The sequence below is a fragment of the Aulonocara sp. 'chitande type north' Nkhata Bay genome, linkage group LG3 (genome assembly GCF_057382095.1).
Source record: "Aulonocara sp. 'chitande type north' Nkhata Bay isolate Kocher_YH1m ecotype deep benthic linkage group LG3, A_spYH_male_GT1.1, whole genome shotgun sequence".
Taxonomy (NCBI): Eukaryota; Metazoa; Chordata; class Actinopteri; order Cichliformes; family Cichlidae; genus Aulonocara; species Aulonocara sp. 'chitande type north' Nkhata Bay.
The window spans coordinates 78,459,802-78,479,938 of NC_141346.1; the positions used below are offsets into that span (position 1 = coordinate 78,459,802).

Sequence of the window (20,137 nt, forward strand, 5' to 3'; positions counted from 1 at the left end):
GAGTCTCATCAGTTTTCCTGCATGTCTTTATTTAACACATCAGCAGGGCTGAAGCTCTCATGTTAAACACACACTGATCTATGGACACGTTCATGTGTTTCTAACAGAACCAGGCTGTTATCAGCCTGCACTAACATTATGTCACACACACTGAATGTAACAGTGACAGTTTACATCATCACACAATCAGCTGTGATTGTTTCACTGTCATCAAACGAGTCAACAGGAAGTAGAATCAATAGAAACCAATCATTTCCTGACAGCATGTCTGATGGAAATAAGTGCAGATTATGTATGAAGTCTAACTGCACACAGTAACTGTGTTACAATAAGGACTTAACAGCGCCCTCTGCTGGAGTGTTTCAGTACTGCGTTAACTAGAATACACCACCTCCTCCTCACACCACCTGCTACAGCTCTACTCTTCTATGACTACAGTCATCCACAGCACTGATGTGAGGTCACATGGTTCATATGTAAGGAGCACAGCTGACCTCAGGTCAGTTTAATGACTGTGAGCAGCAGCTGTGTTATTGTCACTGTGACAGGGAGACACTCTCAGACACAGCGCTCATGTCAGCTTGTTCTCATGCAGGAGGATCAGGAGCTCCATGTTTGTCTTTCTGTTTGAATCATGATGTGTTTGTGCCATCAGAGTCTGTCATGAGTACTCAGGGTTTCACAGCAGCTCTTCTGGATGCTGACGAGGACTCCAACCTCATGTTTCACCTCTCTGAGCTTCTGATGTCTGTGAACACTCGTGTTTCTTCTCTGGGCTCATCTGGACAAAAACACCTTTCTGTGTTTGGCTGCAGCCTCATTCTGACTGACAGGAAGTGTGTTATCCATGAGCTGCACTTCTGTGAGGAAGTTTCCTGCTGTGTTTCCTGTCTGTGGACAAACACGAGTGTTCCAGCTGAGGACTTGGTTCCTTCCACCTGTCCATACAGGACATCACGCTGTCTGCAGCTCTGTAAATGCAGCTCCAGGTCCTTCCACGTGCTGCTCTGTATTTGTGCAGTTTGTAGTGTGTCCTGGGAAACGTAGCACACATGGTGTTCTTCTGCTGTTTCCTCCTTTCACTGAGTGTGAAACACTGACGCTGTGCTGTTGTTCACAGAGGGGAGCTGATTCTAGCTGCAGCTGGACTCTGTCATCTAACTGAATGTGTTGGTGCTGATCACGGGGCTCTGAGGGGGGAGCAGCAGGAGGACTCTGGATGCTGACGTCAGTGTATCTGTGGAAGCTCCCACAGCGTGTCTGTCATTCAATATTGTGCTGTATATTGTATCTATGCAAAGATGAACAGACTGTGTGTTCACTGGTCTCTGTGCTGCAGCTCTGATGTCATCATCACTCCCTCCTCCACCCTCAGCAGTCCCAGCATGCTGCTGTGGTGCACCCCACCCTCACTCTACACCTGAGCCACAGACCACACCCTCCACCTCAATATACACCACAGTTTTCTCTGCTGTGGAAATGAGATCAGGAGGAAATCATCATTATTATTATTTAATAAACGCTCACATTAATGTGGGCTTATTTGTTTCATATTAGAAACATTAGTTGAGTGTTTTTAGTATAAAATGGTCAAAGTCCCTCTTTTTGCTCCTCCCCTCACCTGTGGATGGGCGGTGCTGTTACCGTGGTGACAGCTTGGATGTGTTTCAGTCCTGCCTGGTTATCACTGCAGGAATCTTTCACATTTATTACAGGTAATAACTCTGATTTTTCTGTGTATTATGAACCAAATGTATCCTGATACACACAGAGATGGATGAGCAGAGGTTTTTTTTGCAGTTTATGTAGTTACTATGGACTTAATGCATACATATTATTAAAATTAGGGCTATAACAGTTGTATTGATGTATAGCAACTTGAAATGCTCCCACAAATGGCTCCACAGCATGTAAAAATATAACAAAAGCTCTGGCGGACTTGGTTCTGTGGTCAGTCTTAAAGGGTGAAGTTAAACTCTGTAATCTTCACTGTGTCACAGAGTTCAGTGAGTCCCGTTATTCACAGTATCAATCAGATCATCAGAGAACAGCTGATCAGCAATCAGTGGTGCCAACAGCGCCTCCTGTGGTGAGAGGATGCAATAATGCAATGTAGCATTTTTCCACTCAACACTTGCAGTCATGGAAACTGTCTGTTGGATCTGTGTGACGTTGCTTTCTTGGTTAGAGTTCCTCACAAATGTCCAGATGATTCTTCTAATGAGGCGTCGACCATGTTTGCAGCTCTTTGGAAGAAAACGTCGCCCTTTGCCATCCTTACTTTTCTTTGACTTCTTCAAATGCAGCTGAACTCCAGCTGGTATTTTCTTGGACTTTGCAGCTGTTTCTGGTCATCAGTTCATTCCTGCAAACCTCTGAAGCTGAACAACAATGATGCTGCATTGCTGGCTGATCCCAAAAGGTTGATTCTGTTCATCTGGACGTTTTCAGAAACGTTTGCTCACTGATCAGGTGACTTCTTCAGTCTCAGCTGACTGCAGCTTTACAAGCTTACAAACAGCACATTTGCACAATGACTGAAAGCAGCAGCACCTGATATATATGATACTAATATAATACATATACATATATAATCCATACTAATGATGAAGGAACTGAGCTCACAGTCCATTGTTCATTCAGTGAACTACTCAGTTTATTTTGGGCCTCAGAAATGCTCACTCTGTTTGTACATCACTGTCAGCAATAGACTCATTCTGCTGTGTGGACAGGAACACATGTGACATCACTTCCTGTTTGTTTGTGACTGAAGAAGTTTACAAGGAATCATTTAGAAGAGTTTCAAACATCAACTGATTGAATCCATGAATCTGAAAACGTGTTTGTGAGTGAAAGAGACAGACATGTACAGACTGAACTATCTGTTCAACAGTCAGAGTGTTTCTGTAACAGGAGACACTCTTTACACTCCACTCAGCACAGGGACACTGAGGCACGAGGCCAGAACATAAACCCAGGATAAAGAGTTTGAGTGAATGTGGTGTTGAAGGTGTGGAGGTGGATCAGAGTGTCAGAGGAGACTCTGTAGAAGGACAGAGTGCCAGCAGGACAGTCCACATACACTGCTGCTCTGTTAGAGACAGAGGAGGAGGAGGAGGAGGAGGAGATGGATGCTGATCTGTAATTGTGCCAGACAGACTGAGGACCATCATCAGAGCAGCACAGACTCCAGGACTGATCATTGTATCCAAACACACAGTCATCACTGCCTCCTTTCCTTCTGATGCTTCTGTAACTCACTGATATATAAACGCTTCCTCTCCACTCGACCTCCCAGTAACAGCGACCAGTCAGACCATTTCTACACAGCAGCTGATAATAATCAAATCTGTCTGGATGATCAGGATATGACTGAACCTCCTCCACACGTGTCACCTTCCTGTTGTTGTCAGACAGTTGGAGCTTTGTGTGCACTGTGTTTGTGTCGATTGTGAGTTGACAGGAATCTGATGGAGAGAACAAACACAATCCAGCTGCAGTTATTGATCCATCATCTGTTCATTGATTGACACTTTGATGATGACTCCTGACATGATGAAGATGGTTGAATGTGTGCTGCTTTGTTTTCATGAATCCCATTAAAAACACACTTACACTTCCTCAGACCTGGTCTCAACCATCGGACTCCAGCAGGCTCCACCCTGAAAGGAGGAGGGGGGTCAGAGCAGCACAGTCAGCATGCACACATGGACATTACATGGCTCTCACACACACACTGTTACACACTGAGCTCAAAGCTCGGCTCCACTGTTTTATTCAAAGAAATCTACATTTATTTATCAGCACATTTAAAAACAGCTTGAGCCAAAGTGCTGCACAGAGTAGAGAGAAAATAGGAAACATACACAGTAATGACTATAAAGACTGGTCAGGATTGAAAGCTACAGAGTACAAATGTGTTTCCAACCGGCTTTTAAAAATGTCCAGTGTTGGTGACGACCTGATGTGAAGGGCGACTGTTCCAGAGTTTGGCTGCAGCCATCGATAAAGCTCACCTCTGTTTTTACGTCTAGTTCTGGTCAGAAGCTGCTTATCTGCAGACCTGAGGGCTCCACTTGGATTCTTTTGTTAAAGAGAGATAAGATGGAGCCAATCCATTCACAGATTTAAAGACAACCAGATCTGGAAGTGGATTCTACCACGTACTGGTAACCAGTGGAAAAAGCTGGTGATGGGTCGTCTAGCACAGACCCACCGCTGGAACCAGACAATTGATGAGGGAGAGAACTGTGACAGCGCCGTTCCTTCACTTGACCTCAGTCGCTCTCGTCTGCTCCCTCGTAACACTGCTCTTTATTGAGCTTACATGAATATGCACAAGTTCATTATGACGTCTTACACAGGTATGAACAAAGAGTACCAGTCTGTGCATAGTGTGTGTGTCTGTGTGTGTGTGTGTGTGTGTGTGTGTGTGTGTGTGTGTGTGTGTGTTCCAGATGTGACCCTGTGACCCCAAAGCTGGTGCTAAGAGTCCAGCGGTCCCCCTAACAAAGGGCTCTTATACTTAACCAGACACAGAGTAGGTGTCCTCCTACACCAGGGGTCTCAAACTCGCGGCCCGCGGGCCAATTGCGGCCCGCAGGACGATAGTTTTTTGCCCCACCTTAATATGAAAATGTAATGTTAGTTTGATAATGTATGACACTTTACAGTGTTGTGGGCGGAGCTGAATTAACCCACCAATCAGGGTGGGATATGGATCTCAGGGGACACCAGCCGGGCTTGATGCAAGCAGGGAAACATTTCTCAATGAGTCAAAGTTCCAGCAGCGTTGCCCTGGAGTGTTTCTTTCTTTCCTGTGCCTGGCTGGCTTCCTCCTTTCTATTGGGCAAACGCCGACATTCGCCCCAGCGCGCTGCGTTCACAACACTTCAAAAAAAGTTGTTTTTTTAAGTTGCTGCCCAGCGGGACGTTATACGTATATAGATTTATACACACGTCAGTGGGATTTAAAGTTATTTTTCCACAGAGAGAGATCTCATATTAACTCTCACAGTGATGCGTAGGCGGCGGGATAAAAGAAAAGTCATGAACTCAATGCAGCCCAATTTAGTCTGCAGTCACATAGCGACACCTGTTCATCGGCAACAACAGTCCCCGGTAACCCGGACTAATTATAGGGTCGCACCGTAATTTGTGGCTCCATGTTTTTATTTGCATCACTGCGTTTGCATTGCAGCAAACATGAACATTACATATATTTCAATATAATGTAAAAGCAGTCAAAACAACTAACATCAGAAACAGCTGATGTTATTTGTTATATGTCACGGTGTCGTTTCCGCTTCTTTCTCCTGTAACAACAGCCCGGCGCCGTGAGCAGTCGCCTTTTTTGCGCTCGCTATCCCTGCACTTTCTACCATCTGCAAACGCCACGGTGTTCGTGTCGTCATGAAAGACATGAACATCGAGCGTAAAAACAAAGGAGACTGCTACCGGCTTTTTATCTGCCGATCGCCGTGCTACGGTTGCAAGAAAAAGAAGCAGAAATGACGTTCTCTACGCGTTGAGACATTCCCCGTCCGTCGGCTAAACGCTTGACTGAAACTTCAATGCGACAGTGACACCAAGTAGAATTATAAATGTCACATAGCCCCAAACATGTCTTTTTCAAAGCCTGCGGTGAAGAGAAAGGTTGGTGATGAGCACCGACAATTTCAGGAAAAGTGGGCAATGCAATATTTCTTTGTTGAGCACAGGGGCACCCCGACCTGTCTTATTTGCACAGAGAAAGTTGCGCTGCACAAGGAATACAATTTGAAACGTCATTACACAACTAGACATGCTGAGCTGGGTGCAAAATACCAGGGAGACGAGAGAGCGAACCGGGTTGCCAGTCTTAAAACAGATCTACTGAGGCAGCAAGATTTCTCCAAGAAAGCAACCAAAGAGAATAATGCAGCAGTCGGAGCCACGTGGTTAGTGAGATGATTGCTAAAGCAGGGAAGCCATTCACAGAAGGTGCATTTGTCTAAAAGTGCATATTGCAGGCTGCAAATATAGTCTGTCCGGGAAAGAAAGGTCAGTTTAGCAACATCAGCCTTTCTGCCAACACCGCAGCAGATCGCATTTCTGACCTGTCAAGTGACATTTATGACCAACTGTGTGAGAAAGCCAAATGTTTCAGTGTATACTCAGTCGCTCTTGATGAGACCACAGACATCACCGACACTGCCCAGCTCCCAATGTATGTCCGTGGTGTTGATGACAGTTTTGAAGTGATGGAGGAGCTGCTCACAGTAATTCCAATGCATGGCCAGACCACCGCTCAGCAGATATTTACAAGCTGTGTGATGCCATTGAGAATGTTGGTTTGCCATGGAAGAGGTTTGTTGGAATAACAACAGATGGAGCGCCATCAATGACAGGGAGGAAACATGGACTGGTGGCACAAAACAAACTGGAAGAGGAAGGCGTGGAGGAGGCCATTGCTCTGCACTGCATCATCCATCAGCAGGTCCTTTGCAGCAAATGCCTGAAGTTTGACAATGTGATGTCTATTGTTGTGAAATGCATCAACCAAATCAGATCCAGGGGCTTAAAGCACCGAAGGTTCTGAGCTTTTTTAGAGGAAATGGAGTCAGAATATGGGGATGTGCTCGACTTCACTGAGGTACGTTGGCTCAGCAGGGGAAATGTATTAAAGAGACTTTTTGAGTTGAGAGCAGAAGTGAAGCCTTCATGGAGAAGGATGGAGTTAGTGTTCCTGTGCTAACTGATCCCAAATGGCTCATGGACTCAGCTTTTCTTGTTGATATGACACATGAGCTTAATGTACTGAACAAGACGTTACAAGGCCAGGGGCAACTTGTCAGTGCTGCCTATGACAACGTGAGAGCATTCTCCACAAAACTGGCGCTCTGGAAAGCTCAGCTCTCTCAGACAAACCTTTGCCATTTCCCAGCATGCAAGGCACTCGTGGATGCAGGCACACCATTCAGTGCTGACGAGTATGTTGATGTCATTTTGAGGCTACAGGAGGAATTTGATCACAGATTTGCTGACTTCAAGACACACAGAGCCACCTTTCACATTTTTGCGGACCCCTTCTCCTTTGATGTGCAAGATGCCCCTTCTGTGCTTCAAATGGAGCTCATTGAGCTGCAGTGCAACTCTGAACTCAAAGCAAAGTTCAGGGAGGTGAGTGGAAAAGCAGACAAGCTTGGACAATTTTTGAGAGACTTGAGCCCTAGTTTCCCTCGGCTTTCCCGAATGTTCAAGCGGACCATGTGCCTTTTTGGTAGCACATACTTGTGCCAAAAGCTCTTCTCCACTTTGAACTTCAATAAGTCCAAGTACAGGTCCAGACTTACGGATGATCATCTTCAAGACATACTGAGGGTCGCAACTGCTTCCTCCCTCAGGCCAAATCTGGCTCGGCTATGCGAGAGGAAACGCTGCCAGGTCTCTAGCAGCAAGGAGTAGGCAAGAGAAGCCATGTTCAGAAGAACAGTTCATTTTCTACAGTGTTCCATTCATGTTCAGAAGAAGGTTATAGAACTGTTAATACAGACATTTCAATCTAAACACAGCAGATATAGAAGACTGAAAGAAACACACAAGTTCACTGACTAAAAATATCTTATTATTGTTTTATTTATGTATTACAGATTGATTTATTTTCTTATTAATTCTTAATTTGTTTATTTATTTTTCATATTTTGTGTTAAAAAATAAAAATAAAGAGATTTGAGAAGATTGGAATTTTTTAACCATGCCTTTCTTGTGGAAAACCTAATGCGGCCCAGCCTCACCCAGACTCTGCCTGCAGCGGCCCCCAGCTAAATTGAGTTTGAGACCCCTGTCCTACACCATAAATCAGTAAGAGAGGGTACGACCTCTCTCATGGCCCCAAGTGGTGTGTGCATGCCAGAGCACTCTGGAAGGCACACAGAGTCTTTACAGACTACTAAGGATCAAACCTCTATCATTATGCAATCGATTATAAAACTAAGCATGTATGAGTAAATATTTCTAAGCATATCCCATATGGAAAAGACTAAAAACTTATATGATGAAAGTCATACTCACGAAAGTGGCCACTTTCTCATTACTTTCATATATTGTTTTAGTAAGTATCGAAAACATACAAGTTTCATTATATAATTTTTCAAGGGATCTTATATCTGTTTTCACTCTTGTATGCTTTTCATACAAGTTTCAAGACAGATACAAACTTTATAAGATTTATATATCTTTTCCATATGGGAAATGACAATCAACAATATAAAGCTTACAGCTGGTTTTATTAACAACATTTATTTGTTTCTCAAATGAGAAAGAGCTATCGAGAAACACTCCTAAATCTTGAGTTCTTAACTTTTCCAGTGGGCCAAATTCAACATTATCTGCTAATGCTAAATAGGCTGCCGTTATTAACTAATGCTAATTGGATGTGAATTAGCATTATGCACTAATGCTAACACTTACTTTTTAACAATGTGAGTAGCTAATGCTAACACTATTTCCCTTAACTTTATAACAATGTGAACGGCTAATGCTAACACTCTTTTCCCTAGCAATACAACATCTGAGCTGCTAATGCTGAGTAGGTCGCCATTAGCACCTACGTCTAATTAAATGCAAATACGCATTAGAACCTAATGCTCATATCGTTTTCCTTTGCTTTATAACAATGTGAGCAGCTACTGCTAAATAGCATTAGCTAATAACAGCAGTCTAATTTAATGTAAGTTAGCCTCATTTGCATTATAACGATGTGAGGAGTTAATGCTAAGTATGCTGCCATTAGCAGCTAATTCTAATTAGGGGTGAATAATTATTACCAGCTAATGCTAATATCGTTTTCTCTTCCCTTTTAGCAATGTGAGGAGCTAGTGCTGGGTAGGCTGGTGCTAGCAGCTAATACTAAAGCTAAAGCTAATTTGATGTGAATTAGCATTACATTAGTGAGGAGTTAATGCTAAGTAGACTTCCATTACAGGTAATGCTAATTTTAGATATTTAGGAATTGGCAGCTAATGCTAATACCATATTTTCTTGCATTATAACAATGTGACCAGCTAATGCTAAGTAGGTTGCCGTTATTAGCTAATACTAATTTGAGGTGAATTAGCATTATCCGCTTATGCTAACAATGTTTTTTCTTACTTTTTAACAATATGAGTAGCTAATCTGAACATTTTTTTTTATTTAATTTTAACTTTTCCCCTGCGATGTGAAGAGGTAATGCTAAATAGCACGCCATTAGTGGCTAATTCTAATTTTAGATGAAAAAGCATTAAAAGCTAATGCTAATACCATATTTTCTTGATTTATATCAATATCAGTAGCTAATGCTAGGTATGTAGCCATCATTAGCTAATGCTAATTTAGGTGATTTAGCATCATCCGCTTATGCTAACAATGTGTTTTTTTACTTTTTAACAATACGCCATTAGTGGCCAATTCTAATGTTAGATGAGAAAGCATTAACAGCTAATGCTCATACTGTTTGCTTTGTAAGAATGACAGCAGCTAATGATACGAAGTCTACCGTTGTTAACTAATGTTAATTTGATGTGAATTAGCATTATCCGATAATGGTAACTCTTTTCCCCTGCATTACAACGACGTCAGGAGTTAATGCTAAGTAGGCTGCCATTAGGGGCTAACTCTAATTAGGGGTGAACAATTATTAGCAGTTAATGCTAATACCGTTTTCTCTTTCCTTATAACAACTTGAGCAGCTAATGCTAATTTGATGTGAATTAGCATTATATTAGTGAGCAGTTATTGCTAAGTAGGCTACCATTAGCAGCTAAAGCTAATTTGAGGTGAATAAGCATTAGTAGCTAACGCTAATACCCTTTTCTCTTGTGTTATAATGATGTGAAACGTTAATATTGTTCTCAAACAACAGAATGAGAATGAAATATTGATTCTAACAGGGCCCATAAACAGTATTAGCTTAGCAGCATTAGCTTATCAGAGTTTTCATCATGGTCACATAAATCCTTGGCAGAGCAAAGTGGCCTACTTAGCAATAGCTGCTCAAGTTGTAGAAAGCAAGGGAAAACAGTAATAGCATTAGCTGCTAAATGTGCACTTGAGAACAAATTTATTGTTAATTCAGCTGTGAATGTAGAGTTTGTCATTATTTAAGCTTCCATTTCCAAATGTTAGCTGCTCCTGTCTGCCTCTTTGTCACAAACACAGACTGAAATGATTCACAGCCTTGTTTCATCCTTCTGTCACTGTGGACATACAGCATGGGAAACATACACATGGCTGACACTTTATTAGGTACACTGGTATCTATCTCAGGTACACCTGTGACCTAAATGTTCCTGCAACCAGACTCCTTGGAGACCCCTACATAAATATCCATGAACTATCCAGCTAGACTAGTGTGTCTGTCCCTGAAAATATTCCTGCATGTGTGATTGTTCATGTCTCATCTGCAGGAAACAAACAGGAAGTGAGTGAAGGACACAGGAAATGTTTCCAGCTCTTCCTCCTCTATCAGACATTCTCTCCATACCTGAGAGTGTCCAGTCTCCAGCCTGGATCCTTCAGTCCAGCCGACAGCAGCTTCATTCCTGAATCACCTGGATGATTGTAGCTCAGGTCCAGCTGTCTCAGATGGGAGGGGTTGGAGGTCAGAGCTGAGGCCAGAGAAGTACAGCCTTCCTCTGTGATCAGACAGCCTGACAGACTGCAGACACACAAAACAACAATCAATCTGTCAACAATCGTTTTCTCTTTGTCACAATAACATCTATCCATCCATACATCCATTCAATGTAACTTTATTTATAAGTGACAATACCCAACAGACAACAACAGTCATCTGAAGCTGTTTAACAGTGTAAGGTAACCGCCTCCACTGTGAGCAGCACTTGGTGATGGTGGGAAGAAGAACTCCCTTTGACACAAAGATCCTCCCAGTGAAAACAGGCTCCAGGAGGAGCATCTACCATGACTGGTTGCAGGGTGAGGGGAAAGAGAAGAACATGAACATCAAGAATGCAGCGAGTGGTAAAATAATAATAATAATAATGGATTGGATTTATATAGCGCTTTTCAAGGCACCCAAAGCGCTTTACAATGCCACTATTCAGTCACTCTCACATTCATACACTGGTGGAGGCAGCTACGGTTGTAGCCACAGCTGCCCTGGGGCAGACTGACAGAAGCGAGGCTGCCATATCGCGCCATCGGCCCCTCTGGCCCACACCAGTAGGCAAGTAGGGTAAAGCCCAAGGACACAACGACCAGGACAGAGAGCCCAGGGATCGAACCGGTGACCTTCCGGTTACAGATGCGATTCCCAACCCCCTGAGCCACGGTCGCCCTAAATAAAGATTTGACCTCAGTGTGCTCAGTGTTCCTGTCTATTCCTAACATATTCCTAACACGATAGCTGCACTTTAGAGCTCTAAAACTGGAACTGACACATAAAAATACTGAGAACACAGACTAGCAGCCACTGCATGGCCTCGAGTACGTATGTGGTGCGTTCAAAGAGCATCAGCATAGACATGGTGGGTTCAACAATATAGGACATAACAATTTCTATGGCGAAAATACTATCAATGAATGAGCCATAACATTTTAGCCATGTAAACATGTTATCAGTGGGCTTTCCAACAACTTGCATTGATCATTAAAGGATAAAATACGTGAGTCGAGGTCACTACGAGCCATGCGAGGGTCAAACATGGCAGAGAACCTTCCAGCAGCATCTTGGTTTATAATCCGCCTTTGGATCATCAGTTTAGGAGATGAAGGATCCAAGTAAAATAACAAGTTAAAAAATATGCAGCTATGGTCACTCACATGGACATCCTCCACACATACATCATGTATATTTAAACCCAGGGAGAAAACAAGATCCAGTGTGTGACCCTTTGTATGTGTGGGGCCAGAAACATGCTGCCTAAAGTTAAAAGACTCAGTGACAGTGATGAGCTCAGCAGCAGTGTTACAGGATGCTTCATCAATATGACGGCTCAAATCTCCCAACCTTCTCCAATGAAATGATGGATGTCAGAAGGTCATTAAATTCAGTTAGAAAGACCCCATCAGGTAGAATAAAATACAATAACTGGTTTTTAGAGAACTGACCATCATCTGTGACTCAAATGCAGAAAAGGAGTCCGAGGTCATCAGACTGCATGTGAATCTGTCCTGGTAAACAACAGCGAGTCCTCCACCACGTCCTAAAAGACGCGGAGTTCAGCTGACGGAGCAGCCAGCCGGGCAGATTTCATTCAAGTGGACATAATCAATGTTCCCTCTAAGCTGCGCACGGGCGCAATCCGCTGACACGCTCTCTGCACACAGAGTATCTGCATTGCGCATAAAAAGATATCTAACAGGCTGTGAGGCTCCTGAACTCTCTGCCCCCCTCTCACGGACAATAACCATATCCAACTTCTTAATAGCAATGAACTGGTCTGCATTGGTGCATCATATCTTTATTCTCTTCCCCCTCCTGCCCCCCCCCTCCTTCTTAAATAGATAACTATCATATCTGATATCATATCTCACAGTACAATAATATTGAATGGGTTGCATTGTTGTACTTTGTCATGTTTCTCAGGTCTTTGTCTGATTTTCTACGAACATTACTTGTCATGTTCTCATGTTGTTGCTAAGGATTGTCTTATTGCATTGGAGTCACACTGGGTTAAATATGTACACTTGGGTTTTAAGGGGTATTTATTATTTTCTTCTTTTTTTTTGGGTTGTATGGAAGCCCCAAACGCAATTTCATTGTTCTTGACAATGACAATAAATAAATAAATACTAAATACTAAATACTAAATACTAACCTGAATTGAAATTAAAATAAATACGTTAACAATTCTGCTTTGCAGTGTTAGTCAGTGACTGGCTGCTCCAGTATTTAGAACGATGCCGCCTTATCCCATAGTCCAGCCAATGATTCACATTCGTATATACGCAGCTAATCAACGTCGCTGACGGGCTATGACAGCGTCCTCATGTGCCGACACCGGTGTTTTGGTTGATGTAGAGTGAAGCCACGTTAATGACAACGTGATCCAGTGATCCAAGGGACCGCTCAGGGAGTTTGTGTGTTCGCTCAGACACATGAAACATTAGAGGGAACATTGGACATAATTCTTATTTTGCTGCCACGTCTCAGTCAGACACATGAAATCTAGAGACTCTTTAATAAAGAGATCGCTTAGAATAAATGATTTGTTTGTTATGGAGCGAACGTTAAGCGGGGCCAACCGAGTTGATGACGGTCGATCTGCAAAATCAACAGCTGACTGCAGCGGCACTTGAAATAAAGACAATGCAGACCTGTGGACCTGCTGGGCAGGGCAGCGACTCCAGAGCTGGGGGAAGCAATGATCGATGAGCAGACATAGCTGTTATCAATAAAAACAGTGAACGTTTGACGGACACACCGTGAGAAAAACTGCTTCTGAGCCACAGAGCCCAGGTCCCAGTCACCGGCGTAACATATTAACTAAATGTCCGGAGAGGAAGTGGACGCAGGCACCAGGATTCTCCCCACAGCCAAGAAGCTAGCCTCTGGTAGCTTCTCAGTTTCACCTGGACGTCGGCCCTCGTTCCCCTTTTCCATCTCTTGAGGGTGAAAGTCCTGCGGGTTGTGAAGAGTAGCACACCAGGGGAGGAAGAGTTTTTCTATTCAGCTGTTACAGTAGCTCTCCACTGAATCTTTGATGTTAAACCCTTTAAGACCTACCATAGAACCAAGTCTGCCAGAGCTTATCTTTAGATTTTTACATGCTGTAGTGCAGACCTTCCCAAACTGTGGTGCCCGCCCCCTAGGGGGGGGCGCAGAGCCATGGCAGGGGGGGCGCGGTATGAAAAGGGAGGGGAACAAAACGCTTGAACAGTGCTAGCACGGCGCCCACAGAAACGCAAAGCAGGAGATGAAGCATCGCTGAATATGTTTCCAAACCAACTTCATTCTAAGCCAAAGACTAGAAAATATGGTGAAGCAAATCTGCCCTTTGGCTTCACCTGCACAGGTGCTGAGGTAGGTCCCTGCGTCGGGAGCAGCGCTGGGCTCTTCCAATCATGGACAAACAGGATCCCACATTCTTAATTTTTAGTTCACAAACACTTGTTGTAGTGACTAACTACTCCTGACATTTTGGAGATGTTTGCTCTTTATAGAGTAAAGTTACAGCGGGATACAAATAACATCAGGCTGATCCTGCCACGATTTGTTCCCTCGATTCAAATCACAGACAAACAGGATCCCACATTCTTAATTTTTAGTTCACAAACACTTGTTGTAGTGACTAACTACTCCTGACATGTTGGAGATGTTTGCTCTTTATAGAGTAAAGTTACAGCGGGATACAAATAACATCAGGCTGATCCTGCCACGATTTGTTCCCTCGATTCAAATCACAGACAAACAGGATCCCACAGCTGTTTATGTTTTTGAACCCATTTTGCACAGAGAGGCATTTTTTGAAAATGTATTGACAGCAATGTTGATTAGTATTACAGAAGAAGAAAAAACAACTACCCGTGACGCCTTTGTAAATGGAGGGACAGTAACTGCGTGTGAAACCTGCAGATACTCAGAGTAACAGTATTTTGTCTCTGTCTGCCATTCTGCAATTCATCTCACATAAACAATAACGTGACGTGAAAAAAGGCGCAACCTTTGACGTTGCCAGATGAACTCTGTATTCCTCGTCCGCAAAAAAGGAGTTTTAAAAAAATCTCAGTTTTTGGTGATTTGAAACGCTGTTTGGATGAAACAGCTGCGTTTTCAAAAATACCAGTGAACGGACTTCAGCGTGAACGACCAGTTCCCCAAAGAGATCCTGGAACGACGCAAGGTCCTGTTCCCCGTTCGACGTAGCTTTATCCAGAAAGGCTCCCGTGCTGTCATCGCTGTGGACCGGCTCTACGTGGACGGACAGCTGTACCGCGACCCCGGCACCACACCGTGGTTATACTGACTGCACTCCAGATAAGAACCCGCTACACTCTTTTCTTATTCATTCACACTTTCTCCTTTAAAATGTGTTTAACCTAGTAATATCAGTAGGATGTCATAGCAGATATAATACCGTCACCCTCCGTCATTGCTTTAATTGGAATGTTTCCGTTTCGTTTCCTTTTTTTTGTTGTCGCTCACAGTTCATGTGGTTTCTTTCTTTCTCTTGTCTTTCACTGCTGTGGTCACCTACTTCCCCACTCACCTACAAACAACACCCTCTATTTCTCCATATTTTCACAACACGATCACGCAAACACATCAGCTCAACGGCAGCACATTCACAACAGCCTCACAGCACGCACAGACTTGCAGGACACATAAGCAAGCCACGCTTGTTCATATTAGTGAATATTCACACACATAGTCAGACTTATGGAGTCTCTCACCACACTTCTTTTTCTCTTTCTATTTACAAACAAGGGATGTTTCCATATTCTCTCCACCTGTCTAAACGAAACACCCAGCATACATCATTAAACATACACGCACAATTAAGGGCATGCTGAGGTTTGTCACATGGAATGTAAATGGAGCTGGCACCAGAGGAAAGAGGTTAAAAATATTTAACCAGCTTAAAAAACTACAGGCAGATGTTGTTTTATTACAAGAAACTCACAAACCTGTCACAGGTTTAAACGAACTTAAAACACCTGAGTTTCCTAACGCGTTTGCAGCCGGTTATAATTCTAGACAACGGGGAGTAGCAATTTTAATACATAAAAATGTTAATTTTACAGTACTCGATACAGTTATAGATCCAGAGGGTAGATTTCTAATTATTAAACTATCAATATTGAACAAAAAACTATGTATTGTTAGTATATATGGTCCAAATGTTGATGAACCCTCATTCTTCCACGGTTTTTTTAGTGCACTCTCTGAACACCTTGATTGCACACTCATTCTTGGCGGTGACCTCAACCTTGGACTAAATGAAGAAATGGATAGGCTCAACACAACAGGAACTCAGCGTAATTGGCAGTCCACAAATATAATCAAACAGTATATGAACGACTTTGGTCTTTGCGATGCATGGCGCTCTCTTCACCCCACCCAGATCATTACATGGAGAAACCTTTGGAATGCAAGCATGCTGATCCACACAGGTATGCACACATGGGTATTCACAGACGCGGACTAAAGCTTTCTTGGCTGCTGCCTCAAAGCACACTGTGCGCTGTCTATCTTGCGTGCTGCACAATATCGTTTATTACTTAGTAAATACTGATATCTATGACTAGCTAGTTTATTGTGATGGTGCTTTGTTTTCTCTATTATTATGTTGCTCTTTGTTGTTTGCTGTCTCCTCTGTTTGTTTGTTTGTTTGTTTGTTTGTTTTTTCTCCATACAGGTGACCCAGGAGTTTTTTTTTTTTTTTTTTTGTCTCTCTTCCCCCCCCTTCTCACCGTCTCTTCTCCCCTTGGGTTTTCTTTCTTTCTCTCCCCCTCTCTCTCTCATTCATTCCCCCTGTCCTATTTATTAAAAAAAAAAAAAAAAAAAAAAAAAAAAAAAATGACAAAGGATGAACTGAAGCTCTGCCATCACGTAATGTCGCATACTGCTGTTTCTGATGTCATTTAAAAAAAAAAAAAAAAAAAAAAAAAAAAAAAATACCAGTGTAGGTGCGGACGTAGCGTAAAAGATTTAGTAGTTTATTTTCTTACTACCTGTAATTTATTGCAGATTACTTGTATTTGCTTAATTGTTTACTAAATGTTTGAGGTGTGAAATAAACCGCAATGGAGCAAAATATGGGCGTGTGTGGTTGGAGGATGTGTTAGTGCGTGTGCGTGCTGTTCACGCGCCGGGGGGGAGGCGAACGTTTTTCGTGTAAAACAAAGGGGGGCCCAGCAAAAAAAGTTTGGGAACCACTGCTGTAGTGCCATTTTGGGGAGCAGTTCAAGTTGCTATACATCAATACAACCGTTATAGCCCAAATTTTAATAATATGTATGCATTCAGTCCATAGTAACTACATATACATATATACATATACAGCAAAAAGTGCAATAAACTAGAACAAATTGAAAATTGTTTTGTTTTGTATTTTTACATATAGTTGTAGATGTCCGTACAAACAAACAAACAGGCAACCAACACATCACATACACACTCCAAAATAATATAATATAATATAAGCCTGAGAAAACAACCTAGATTTTTCATCAAAAAAGTACAATGTGCAATGGCAGCAACACATATGGTTCAGTGTTATTAACTATGATAATAGCAGTAGGTACAAAAGACAATCTATGTCTCTTTGTCTTCACTGCAGGCACTTTATAACGACGACCTGATGGAAGCAGTTGAAAATCATTAAAGAGAGGATGATCTGAACACAACATGACAGAGGTCGCCTTCCTCAGCACCTGCCTGTTATAAAAGTCCACAAGCTGGACCTGAGACCTCCCTGAAATCTTACCAGCCACTTTAACCAGGTTGTTAAGTCTGGTCTTATTATTCAGAGACATATTACCGTACCAAGCAATGATACAGAAAGTTAAAACAGATTCAATAAAACTTTTATAAAAAACGAGTCATCATTGCAGATGAAACATTAAAACCTCTCAACCTCCTTAAAAAGTCTTTGTTGAACCTTTTTCACTGTAGCAGCAAGATGTGACTCAAAGCACAGAGCTTTATCAAGAACAACCCCCAAATACTTATAACTGTCCACCAGTTCAATGGCTGCACATTTACCACTGTTAGCGCAGGATGAGGGGATGTCTCCCTGAAGTCAATAACCATGTCCTTGGTTTTCAAGGTGCTGATCATTAAGAAGGACTGATCACACCACGAAACAAACTCATCCACAACAGGCCCATGGGAATCCTCTTCACCATGAAGGAGGCTTACAATGACTGTGTCATCTGCGTATTTAATGAAATGCCTGTTGGCCTGTGTACTGCGACAGTCATTAGTGTACAAAATATACAGTAGAGGAGAGAGACAACAACCTTGCGGTGAGCCAGTGGAAGAGTTCAGCTGTTTGGAAAAACAGCCGTTCACTCTCACACACTGAGATCTGTCAGTTAAAAAGTTTAAAACCCAACCAACGAGATTAAGATCAAGTGTAAACTGGTTAAGAAGTTTATCAGCTAAAAGATGTGGCTGGATAGTATTAAAAGCTGAAGAAAAATCAATAAATAAGAGCTGAGCATGAGCTTTGGCGCCATCAAGATGGCGATAAAGGAAGTTCAACAGAGTGACCACTGCATCATCAACACGTCTACGAGGCCTGTATGCAAATTGTAGAGGGTCTATAAGCTTCTCTACTTGCTAACTGAGAGTCTGAACTAAAACCAGGAAGACTTATCTTATTACAGTCACTGTAACAGTGACCAGTCATGTGTTTCATGCCTGCCCAGGCCACCCTTAAGTTATTGCTACCCATCTCCGCCTCTACCTTATCCTTGTATTTTACTTTGGCTTTTTTAATTTCTGATCTGATCTCCTTCCTAATTTCTCTAACTTTCAAGATATTCCCTTCAATAAAAGCTTTTTTCCTTTCATGAATCAGCCTCATAAGACCTTTTGAAGACCATGGTTTGTTATTAGGAAAAAAATGGAGATGGTGTCAGTCGCATTCTTAGGATTCGCTTTAGGGTGGATGTAAACAATGGTGACGTTGATCTGTGGGAATTCCCTGGGCAGATAAAACGGCCTCAAAGACACAGAGAGGAGCTCAATGTCAGGCAGACACACTTGTCTACGAACGGTCACATTTTTACACCATTTCTGATTTATATACAAACACACTCCTCCTTGAGATTTCTGGGTAGCTCCGGGGTCTCGATCCAAACGTATGGGAAACCCGAAGCCATTTAGTTCCAGAGTCCTTGAGCCAAGTCTCTGTGAATGCCATTAGACATGTATCCCTGTAGTCACGTAAGTGTGCAACATTCAAATGCAGTTCATCCAATTGACTCCTCAGAGACTGCACATTAGCCAGGATTATTGATGGTAAAGGAATGACTCCAAACAACCGTCAGGATTGCCAATAAAATCATGCGAAATAAAAAACCCATCTTCGTTAAAAGAAGTTCCACAAAGCACAAGCCGATGCTATAGAATTTCCTCAGGCAAAAAAATATATATATAAAGGAATAAAAGAATGAAATAAAATAAGTTAAAACACTGACAGAGAGAGACAACCTGCTGGTCGCCACAAGAGCAGCGCCCCTCTTTCTAGTCTAGTCTAGACTGAGAATGCATCAAGACCACTCACTCACCCTTCCCTCCTGCCTCTCAGCTGCTGAAACTCACAGTTTGTTACCACGGAAGAGTCACTCCTTCATCTGAGATGAAGCCTGATAGTCTGACTGATGCAATATAACATTCAGTCTACACTTTGTTTTTGTGCAAAGATGATAAGCAGACTAAAGGAAAATATATGAACTCATTTCCACCACTATTAAAAAAAAACAGTGTCTGACTCGCAATCTGCTGCAGTAATGTAAGTAAAATAATCTGAAAATCACTATTTGACTAAATTATTTAGATGAGAAAATATATATTTAACACATTTGAGGAAATACTAATAACATAAACAAAAATAAATGTCCAATTTAGAAATCTTATTCTTTTTTGCTCTATAAAATAGTTGTTTTTATTTTTCAGTCACTCATCGTAGCAGTAGGATTTACATGAAAATAAAAACAAATTAAGTTTGAGAGAAAAAGTACATTTTTGGCACTCTCTGGGCAACTGACTCAGAGACTCAAATGATTAAAAAAAAACCCGATTCATTTTGGTGAGTGACTCATTTAAACTCGATTCGGTAAAAAGAATCAAATTTACCATCACTAATACAAATCCCTTTGGAGAAAACAGCTTTAAAACATGTATTGTTAAATTCCAGATGTTTCTTTGCAAGGAAAACTCAGACACTGAAACAATACCACCAGTAACCTCCAACAAATGGAAATGTGGTGTCATTAAAGACATAATAATTTCATTAATACCCAATATCCAGCAAAATATGTAATTTGAACATTTTGTTCCTAACGAAATCAAATGTATATATTGTAGAAGATTAGCCAAATTTATGTAAAATGGCCAGTACATGAATTAAAAAAATAAATAAATAAACAAAATCGTATGACTGTGACAAATTTTACACAGTAATTCAGAGTCTAATAATCCACT

At 42.0% G+C, this 20,137-nt stretch overlaps 2 protein-coding genes and 1 pseudogene across 3 annotated transcripts in view; all 3 read right to left on the reverse strand.

Moving 5' to 3' along the window:
- Positions 1 to 20,137, reverse strand: part of LOC147337109 (uncharacterized) — a 360,298-nt gene that overhangs the window by 259,119 nt on the left and 81,042 nt on the right. The gene's annotated exons all lie outside the window — the stretch shown is intronic.
- LOC147337110 (protein NLRC3-like) overlaps positions 1 to 20,137 on the reverse strand; it is a 547,272-nt pseudogene that overhangs the window by 234,506 nt on the left and 292,629 nt on the right. The gene's annotated exons all lie outside the window — the stretch shown is intronic.
- The window catches only part of LOC147337113 (protein NLRC3-like), a gene marked incomplete at its 5' end in the record, with an annotated part of 31,935 nt that continues 22,001 nt past the window's right edge, over positions 10,204 to 20,137 (reverse strand). The window contains 2 exons of the mRNA XM_086266079.1: positions 10,204 to 10,217; positions 10,527 to 10,678. Coding sequence (XP_086122205.1) covers positions 10,204 to 10,217; positions 10,527 to 10,678 — 166 coding nt within the window. The remainder of the gene's footprint in view (positions 10,218 to 10,526; positions 10,679 to 20,137) is intronic.